Source organism: Asterias amurensis, chromosome 19 (assembly GCF_032118995.1).
Source record: "Asterias amurensis chromosome 19, ASM3211899v1".
NCBI lineage: Eukaryota > Metazoa > Echinodermata > Asteroidea > Forcipulatida > Asteriidae > Asterias > Asterias amurensis.
In genome coordinates, this window is record NC_092666.1 from 12,046,541 (window position 1) to 12,056,916 (window position 10,376).

A 10,376-nucleotide genomic window follows, 5' to 3' on the forward strand; every position below is an offset into this window, starting at 1 on the left:
GCATTTCATGGATTAATATTTCAAGAGAAGTCTTTCACCATTACCTTCTGTAAACCCTGTAAATTATTTGTAAATCTGTGAACTTTTTTTTTTTTCTGTACCGAAAGTGTATAATGGCTTTAAGGTGGGATACAAAGTAACGTTGGTGGCGTCACACTGCGTCACCGTCCCGTAAGGTCAACAAGCGAAATGGAATACCCTCGGGCTAATACAATCATGGTACAATGCACTACAACACACAACAAGATATGCATCAATGGAGCAAACGGAAAACCTACCTAATATTATGTGTAACAAGTTCAAGGTCTCGAATTGGTACAACGTCTATTCAATCAGAGTTGTGGTTATTGTATTGTGCACTTGATTTGCTCATGCAGTGCTCCAAACAAACACATTGTTCGTAACACCCTGTACTTCACCCTGTACTTCATGTGGAATCAACTATTGAACCGCAGTTCACATTGCGTGTTGTAGCCTATTAGGACACTCGGATGGGAATCCACCAGCTAAACTTTACAGCATGTAGAACTTTTGCACGGTAAAACTTCACCCACAGGTGAGTGTAGTTTTTAGATTTTCAGCAAACACTTTACATTTATTATGAAAGTCGTTGCTTTGGGATCTATATGTTATTAAGATTTCAATGGGAGTCGCAATGAATGTATAAAGGCCATGCCACACGAGGCATGACAATCAGTTCCAGACAACCTATAATATTAATATATAAAAAACATAGAATTCGTATTAAGTTTTTGCATTACTTTTGCAGGGGATGGTATTTTTACACCTGGAAGAATGTCGATCTCTTGTGTCGCCAACGTGTCACTCTTGCATGCAGCACTATCATTGCCTCAAAAGCCCGGTTCACACGAGAGCAATTTACAAGGGTCCCTTGTTAAATTGTAGCATGGTTGTTAAATGTTACAAAATGTACCTAGTGTGAAAGGACTAAAGTTGTTTCCACTGTCCAAGTTCTCATGCAAAATCTTGTCAGTTATTATAATTGCTACATTTTACAACCACGTTAAAATTAAGCAAGGGACCCAAGTTATTTGTTGGAGTTTCATGTAAAAAGTGCCGTGTGTGACATGGCCCATAACGACACCCTTCTTTATAACACGAAACTAGTTGGAAAGGGAGGCCAAGCCATTGAGAAACAAGACACAATAGTTTGTAAACTTCTGACAAAGTCATGCTTCGGCTGTCGCTGATACTCTAGACAAGCCCCAAAGCTAGCTTTCTCCCGCATAATAATCTTAAAGATAACGTACCCTTTGCTTCATGGAACTATTCAGTTGTTTTAATCATATAAGAATGTAGATTCATACGATAAAACCAACTTGTGAAAAGGATTTAATTTCAAAAGGTGGTAGCGTTTTCGAGATTATCACAAAAAAATCTTGAGTGGTTATGATCTGTAATTTGAATACACAATCTGAGAAACGTTTGACGGTAACGTTTCTCAAAATTCAGTTTTGGGGATAAAAAAGGTTATATCTTTTTCATAAACTACTTTACTTTGTAATGAGTGGTCCCAACGTTTACCTAAACCCTTTCAAAAGTATTTGATTAATACAAATTGTACAAATTTTACATTATTTTAATATTTGGGCAATCAGGTTGGCTCAGTGGTTTCGTTTCTACCCTGTATTTCACCTCTTTGTACCGAGCGGGTTCGACACCCAAACCGAAGTCTTGAGATAGGGGTTTTCCCTTTTTTGTTTGGGGTTTGCCTCCTTCGTCTAAAACCGAAATTCCTTCATTGTATACTCCTAACGGGGCGGTATTTATGTTGTTGTGTTCTGCTGACTAATCCATATTCAGACACAAAGGCTGCCACCGAATCTTTCACGCACACGTTTTATTTCATATTAATAGGTTGAACCATGGAGGAATGTTAGGCGTTTCCGCCAACGTCCTTTTTTTTTTTTTTTTTTTTTTTTACATTACCCTTTGTTGTTAAAATTATTAATTATTTTGCTTATTTTGTGTGAAAGTTTGTATTTTTTAGTTTCATTTTGATGCTATAGTGCACTTTTTCGGATTTCACTTTCACGCTCTATGGTTGACAGTGAGGGCATGCACTGTTGCTTCCAATCGGAGTGTTTCGACCGATATAGTTTTGGTCTATTATTTTCACATGATGTCATATCCGGTATTGGCCAAACACCAGCAGCCTTATCTTTGTACATTTTTGCTTCATCCGTTTCCGTGTTAATAAGCTTGTTGTTTAAAGAATTGACAAAACTATAGTAAACACACCACTCTCAAGCATTTAGTCGTGAACACTGCATGTGGAAACACTATTAACGCAATGACGATGGCGTACGGGAGTTTGATACAGAGTAAGTGCTTAGGCAAGTTTGTTTTCTGTATTCGTTTGTTGGTTGAAGTTTTGGTGTATCTATTTGTTGTTGTTGTTGTTGTTGTTCTTGTTGTTGTGGTGGTGGTGGTTAGTGTTCCTGATTTTTGTTTATACTGTGAGTGTTTTTGTTTTGTTTTCCCCTGCTGCCGGCTGAGTGTAATGAGACCGAACCACTGGGACAGACTGAGTTTATGTGCCTAAACTCATGGAGGGCCCAATTTCATAGAGCTGCTTGACCACAAAAAGCACAACAAAATTAGGTTTAACAAAATAAGGTAACCATCCTAAATACCATTCCATGTATGTGTTTGGTATCCTACTTGCTTTTGCTTAGCAGAAATTTATGTGAAGCAATTTGCTACGCATCTCCCAAGACTTTGGGCCGTTATGTAGCAGTACATGTTCGGTTTGCGGTGTGTTACGGCAAACCACCCCATCTTGCAATGCCTCAAGTCCAAGTACCCATGTAGTAATGGAATTGTTACAAGGTAGTATTGCTTAAAGGAACACGTTGCAATGGATCGGTCGAGTTGGTATTTGAAAAGTGTTTTGTGACCGTTTGTTATAAAATGCATATGGTTAGAAAGAGGATGTAAAAGTAGAATACAATGATCTACACAAATATGCCTCGAAATTGCATGGTTTTCTTTTTACCTCGTCGACTAACACGGTCGGCCATTTATGGGAGTCAAATTTTTGACTCCCATAAGTGGCCGACCGTGATAGTTCGCGACGTAAAAAGAAAACCGTGCAATTTTGAGTGATACTTGTGTGGATCATTATATTCTACTTTTAAAACATCTTTCTAACCATATACATTTCATAACAAACGGTTACAAACGCTTTTTATAGGCCAACTCGTCCGATCCAAGGCAACGTGTTCCTTTAATGGTTTTTACTAATCCCAATTTAAATCCGCATTACAAACATATTAATACAATCATAGCCCATAATCAACAAGTAGGAAAAAGTGAAACATAGTGCCTTTATGCTGTTCCCTACATACAATAGCAATAACTGGGGCAGGACGAGGACAAAACAAAACAATGACAGAGGCCAGAAAGATAGATGATGACTGTTTTACCAACTTATCAAAACAGTATCGTATGACTGATGTATCTATTCTAATTTCTTTGGGCATTACACCAGTCGGTATACCTTATTTAACCTCGGCCCTTCTACGGCAAAGCAACCCAAACTGTGTTTTTGATAATAATATCATTTCTTTGTGAAATTGAAAGCGCTTTTAAAGTTTCGAAAGCATAATGATACTGTGCATGGGTGTGAATTTACCATATCCTGCTCTTTTTTACACTTTCGTTCCGTTTGTATGGCAAAACAGAGTTGATCTCTGAGACTTGCTTGCATTAAAAATTTCAATTATCGAGTTAGGTTGTTTGTGTGGTTGTGGTCTACGAGCGAATACTCTTTTTTATAGGGTCAATGCCTCTCGGCGTGTAGCCCTGGCGGCCTTACACTTTCGTTTTGTACTACAAAAAGAGTCCTATATAGGGCTACTCGGCATGGGGATTATGCAAAACATAGTAATTCGCTCTACAGGTATTGTATGCGTTACTATCAAAGATTATAGATGCGGAATTGAAGCTGTATCTATTGTTGGAACGTGAAATACGCATGGGCGCCATTTCAGCAAGTGAATGTTTCCCATTGATAGGAATGGTCTTTGTCTGCACTGAACTGCACTGATCTATTGTTGTATCAAAAGAGTTACTTGCCGAAATGGCATCCAGTGGGATTTCACATTTCAGCCCGAGTTCCGCGCTCTATAATCTTTGGTTACTATGCAGTCAGAGAGTGCAGTTACAAATAATTAGAATGTCGATATTTCTCCATTTCGAATGCACATCTAAAGTTTTAAGCACGAGCAAAACATTCTGGCCGGCCACAATTACGAATAGGCCCAAACGCACCCAGAATTCAGTCAGATATTTTAGAATGCACTTCGAACATCCAAGAATAAACACAGAATATTCATTCCGATGGCATTCCGGTTCATTCTGTATCTGGTGAGACTAACAAGAGTATTAAAGGGAAGGTACACCTTTGGTAATTGTCAAAGACCAGTCTTCTCACTTGGTGTATCCCAACATAAGCATAAAATAACAAGCCTGTGAAATTTGGTCATCGAAGTTGCGAGAAATTGATGAGAGAAAAACACCCTTGTTGGACGAATTTGTGTGGTTTCAGATAGGAATAAAAGACTTCTGGCTAATTTTTTTATTATTTTAGTGAGAAATTACCTCTTTCTCAAAATCTATGCTACTTCAGAGGGATCAGTTTCTCACTATGTTTTATACAATCAACAGCTCTCCAATGCTCGTTACCAAGTCAGTTTTTAAGTTAATATTTGTTTTGAGTAATTACCAAACGTGTACCTTCCCTTTAAGCATTACACATCAACAGCTCTCCAATGCTCGTTACCAAGTCAGTTTTTAAGTTAATATTTGTTTTGAGTAATTACCAAACGTGTACCTTCCCTTTAAGCATTACACATTTCGGCATAAGGCCCTATAAGGATTCCTTTATTTTACTTCCTATTGTCAACACGTGTACCTATACGGGGTGTCACCTATGTACGATTTTATTCGGGGTGGTTCACTCATGTTGAACTTTTAAAAGATTTAACCTGGGCGTTGAGAGTCAAGCAAAACAACGATGTGAACCACGGAACCAGATTCTCGTTTGATAGTGTGTGCCTGGAATTATTTTGTGCAAAAAACACATGCTGTAGCCCTACACGTTATTTTGATTGCAGATTCGAAGGGTGCTAGCATAATATGCCATATAGGGCACTTTACAGGGTCTATGTAACTTTTGTAGGACACAAAACACAATGTCTACAGATGTACACTAAACTTACACAGTTTGAAGATAATGATAGTAGAAAGCTTCCCTGAAAATATATAAATTGCTGAAGTCTTGTAGTTTTTGAGAAATGAGTAAAACAATGTCTTGAAAATAATTTTCGTCTCAGTGATCATGGGACGAAAATTATTTAAGCATGTAAAAAACGTATTTTCTTTACATTGTTTTACTCATTTCTCAAAAACTACAGCACCTCAGCAACTTATATTTTAAGGTACGCTTTCTACTATCTTTATCTTCAAACGGTGTAAGTTTAATGAAAATCTGTGGACATTGTGTTTAGTGTAACAAAAGGTACCCAAATCCTATAATTGCCCTTTTTTGCCTTGTGACTGTTTGTATTTTTACATGTTTTTACATTTTACTATTGTACCAGTGAGTTGCATGAAATCTATCATTCCACAACTGCGCAAATGTTATAGATTTTATGAAGGGTTTTATAAATTGTGTACTTTTTACTCTTATATTGCCAATTAATATGTATATGTTTGTATTTTTAGATGCACTTTATTTTTACCATTATTGTGTTACCCTTTCAGCTGCTGCTGCTGGTCGTTTTGTTTGTTTATACCAATAAATAATTTGTATAATGCGATATAAACGAGCAATTTGACCATATCAATCAATTTAATAAGCAACCAGTCACAACTAACGATCGATCAAAACAGGCAATCGAGAGAGCATTCAATCAAAACTAGCCATTGATAAAATATAGGTGAGTAATCAATCAAATGGAAAGGAGCATCGATCCAATGGAAAGGGGTAATCGATCAAGTCAAAATGACTTTGTACTTACACACTTGTACTTAAGATTTGATGGGATTGATAGTATTGTAGGCTTATGCCTTTTCACACCCAATATCCATTTTCACTCGGGTATTTGTCAAAGCTGGTTTTGAACTGATTGGTTTTCCTGGCGTTGAGGGATACATGCACTAATAGGCAAGGCGTTCACATGCAGTACGTGTACCGTTGGAATAAAATAAACGAGTCAGCATCCTTTAGATTGAGCAATCGGTCGGCAAAATGATCCAAGTGGTCTAATAAACAATCGATCAAAACAAACAATCTTATACATCAATAACATGAACGATTGTCGCCAATCCTCTTCTTGAAATGTAATGTTCACTGTCATATTTGTCTTACCATTTATAGGGATGGCAGAAGGAGGCGATCCCTCAGCATTGTTGGATAAATTCGGAGAAGACTATTTAAACTGTACGATATGTCACGAGCGGTATAACCGGCCTAAAATACTGAACTGCCTGCATAGTTTTTGTGAGGGATGTCTGGTCAAGTACAAGCCCTCCCAGGGACAGGTCAAACTTTCATGTCCGGTTTGCCGGCAGGAGACCGTGATCCACGACGGAGGAGTGGTTGGACTCAAGACGAACTTCCCACTGATGGGTATGGTGGAAGCCTTCTTGAAATCGTTGACCCCCACAAGCAGGTCTTCTTCCTTTATAAGTTCTACTTCAATGGAGTCAGTCTCATCTCCGGCTCCTAGCATCGTGCAAGAATGTCGGAAGCACCCAGGAGAGAAGACATGGTTCTACTGTCGGCCTTGCCAGGAGCTGGTCTGCCACGTCTGCACTGCGAAGACCCACAAACACCACGAGTTCCAAGAGATCGACGAAGCTGCTGCTAACTGCAAAGACTCTTTGCAGAGCTACTTCCCGCAGATCAAGAACATCTTGGAAGACGTCGAAGGAGAGTTAGAGGTCTCTGGAAGGGTGAATCAACTTCTAGCTTTGACGGCAGAGGCGAGCAAACAAGAGGTCGAAGAACGCACCAACGCAGCCATCGCTAAGGTCATGGCTTCCCGACAAGATATCCTGGACCTCATCAGCGCGGTCGAGACGAAAACAACGAAGGAGGTGAAAGAGAGACTGAAACGTCTGACAACACTCCGGGACAGGATGCAACACTCTCTGAAGCTCTCAGAGCACCTGACGAAGAGCGCCTCTGCTCAGGATATCATCTCACTCTTCCCCATCGTACAAACCGATCTTAAGAGGCTCAGCGACAACCAGCATACACAAACAGAGATCAAGACAACACAACCAGTCTCATTCATGAAGCTTTTATCTACGACCCCCGTTGAAGTCCCCCTCGGGAAGCTCGTCGTCAAAACAGAACTTTGGGAGATGGACAGACGAGTTGGAAAGACGGGAGGTGATAAAGAGGATTTCGACGGCGCAAGAGGGATCACCTTGCTGGCTGATGGATGTGTCGCAGTAGCGGACTTGGGGATGTGGACTAAGGGGATAACTTTGTTCACACCGGACTGGGTGTACAAACACTCAATCAAGTTTCCAAATAGTGAGTATGTTTTTTCTAGACATTAAACTTTTTCTGCAACGTCACTCTATTAATCAAAGTGGACATTATTTTAACGAATCCACACTCAACTGTAAATTCCTCTTTTGAAAAACATCCTCCTTCATTTGTATAAATAATGGGGACAGAATCTCCGGCTGACAGATTTCCCTGTGACGTCATTATGGTCGTCATCATGGCCCGGAATCAGTGTCCCCCGTGCGGCGAACAGTTTAAAAACTTAGCGCCCTCTATTGAAACACCCTCCTCCAGCCCATGTAGATTTCCCAATGGGAGATAGATTTCCTTCGGATAATATACCGACACTCTAGAGGTTTCATGTTCATAGTCTGCTGTAGTCAAATCGAAGTCCACCAGTAAATGTAACCATGTTATGTAAACTGTTTTGTTCATTAGAACCACGGGACGTAGCAGCTGTAAATGACTCCATGGTGGTTGCAGACAACACCGATGCAGTGAAAGTGTACAACGCGAACCGACTCGCCTTTCAGTTCAAGACAACACCGCCGGAAGAAGGCGCCAAAGTCTCGGTCAACCTCGTCAGTGTCGCTGCCAAGAAGAACAACATTCTCGTAGTCGGGGATGTCAAGAGGCAAGTCATCACCCAACACTGTGTTACCGATGGGAAGCTGCTGGGAACCGTACACACGAGTATCCCACCTTACTTCGTGGATGTTAATAACGACGACGGGCATGTACTTATCAGCGGACTGGACACGGGGAAGATCGAAGAGATCGACGGCAAGGGTGAGACGGTATTCACGCTCAGTCCGGGCCTCGCCGGAGCGGATGTGTCGTGTCGGGGTGTATGCTATAATCCCAACGGGGGATTTTATGCAGTTGTGCAGGCGAAAGATTCGAACCAGGGACATATTCATCAGTACGAGTCAAGTGGGGAGTTTCTTGGGTGTGTTGCCAAGGGTTTATATGACCCCAACGGCATTGCCATGACCTCAGAGGGCGAACTTGCCGTGGCGGACTGTTTCTCTGTGAAGGTTTTCAAGAGAATATGAAGAGTTAAAGGACTCGCAGCCGATTTCACGAAACTCTAGGATTAATCGTAACTCGAGTTAGGACGAGTAACCCGTCCTAACTTAGGACGGATTCAATGGTTCCTAAGTTAGGAAGAGTTTGGTGAAGTCGACGGCTGGTTACTAAAAAAACAACAAATGCGGGTCACGCACTACGTATTCTAAAACTTGACTGCAACAAAAGGCTTACAGCTTGGATTTTGTGTATATCGTTGACAATATAGCTGCGGCGACCTGGGCCCAGTCTTTAGGTAAAAAAAGTGGAACTAAAGATGAGCAGGATAAAGTACGGTCACAAAGGCCCCGATAACGAGAACGATAAAAATGCACGCCCTCGATTGTTTGAAATGCTCCACGCAGAATACGCCCACGCTCATTCAACCAATCGAGGGCGTGCATTTTTATCGTTCTCGTTTTCGTTATCGTTATCGGGGCCTGTGTGACCGGGCCTTAACAGTCACAAATGGTACAGGCAACATAGTTTGGCTGGTAACCTTATTTTGCAAAGATTATATTGTTGTGGTTGGCGTTATGTTATGTGCTTTAAGGCAGTGGACACTATTACTCAACATACCAATTATCATAATGGGGAGAGGTTGATAGTATAAAACATTGTGAGAACTGGCTCCCTCTGAAGCGACGTAGTTTTCGAGAGTAATTTTTCACGAACTGATTTCGGGAACCCAGATTTAGAATTTGAGGTCACAAAGTAAAGCATCTGAAAGCACACAACTTCGTGTGACAAGGGTGTTTTTTTCTGTCATAGTTGTCTCGCAAATTCGACGACCAATTGAGCTCAAATTTTCACAGGTTTGCTATTTTGTGCATATGTTGAGATACACTAAGTGAGAAGACTGGTCTTTGGCAATTACCAATAGTGGCCAGTTTCTTTTAATTAAGCAGCTCTAAAAATTACCCCCCCCCCCCCCCGATTTTAAAAAAGAAATCCATACAGGTCTGTTTTAATCATGACGATACACCTTTAATTTGTGAGTTTACCTATCGAAAATGCTCGGAGCCCGATATAAGCAAACCGTTACAACGATTGTTAAATAAATGCACATGCCTTTTAATTTGAAGGGAAAATAGCTAAATGGAGTCCCAGTTGAATGAATTGACGTTTTTCAAATAATTTATTTACCAGCAGCTGAAAACATCATTTCAGTGAAAGGCTAAAAGGCCGGGATTTTACCCAAATGTAAAGTTCTTCTAGCCTACATCCTACGATTTCCGGTGGTTAAAGGCAAAGTGTACATTTTGGTTTTTGTATCTTTATAACCGTAGTCCTACCATGAAAATATGCATTAAAACTAACCTAAGAACTAACCTAAGCTTTTTTTGTCTATTGTGACTTGTATTGTGACAGACCATCCCTTAAATAAACAAAATTGTTTCTCAACTCACCAATCGCTTCCACAAAGCACTGGAAAAAAATGTAAGGATTTTGAGACCAGTGGTTAGCTATATAATATTCCCACTTGATGTTTGACACTACAATTTGCTAAGCAGATACACAATACGTAAGGTCATCTCTTTGTGAATTTCGGTCTTGCGCTGGACTTCACACAGAACAAAGATATGTCAACGAGTCATAATATCTTCCATGGTGAAAAGTTTATCAAATCACATTATTTTTGCTAAGCAAAGGGAGACTTTGGGACGCTAGATGGCAGCAGACTTACCAGGTGAACTTCAAAGAAAGAAAAATTATAACGCAGTATTTGATACTTATTGTTAAAAATGTTTGGGTTGTT

The 10,376-nt window shown here is 40.2% G+C and overlaps 1 protein-coding gene across 2 annotated transcripts; it reads left to right on the top strand.

Moving 5' to 3' along the window:
* Nucleotides 1–379: 379 nt before the first annotated feature.
* LOC139951397 (uncharacterized) lies at nt 380–9,931 on the top strand. Of its 2 annotated transcripts, none has more exons than XM_071950282.1 (3): nt 380–556; nt 6,407–7,573; nt 7,988–9,931. In XM_071950282.1, exons 2-3 carry the CDS (start codon nt 6,409–6,411, stop codon nt 8,602–8,604), a joined length of 1,782 nt encoding a protein of 593 aa, XP_071806383.1. In that variant the 5' UTR covers nt 380–556; nt 6,407–6,408; the 3' UTR covers nt 8,605–9,931. The 2 variants fall into 2 exon arrangements, with proteins under 2 accessions (XP_071806383.1, XP_071806381.1); XM_071950280.1 differs by lacking the exon at nt 380–556 and adding an exon at nt 2,268–2,345.
* The last annotated feature ends 445 nt before the right edge of the window (nt 9,932–10,376 follow it).

Coding starts and splice junctions, on each gene's coding strand:
- LOC139951397 (XM_071950280.1), top strand. CDS start 2,315: ATGACGATGGCGTACGGGAGTTTGATACAGA. Junction 2,346..6,406: donor GTACGGGAGTTTGATACAGA/GTAAGTGCTTAG, acceptor TACCATTTATAG/GGATGGCAGAAGGAGGCGAT. Junction 7,574..7,987: donor CTCAATCAAGTTTCCAAATA/GTGAGTATGTTT, acceptor TTTGTTCATTAG/AACCACGGGACGTAGCAGCT.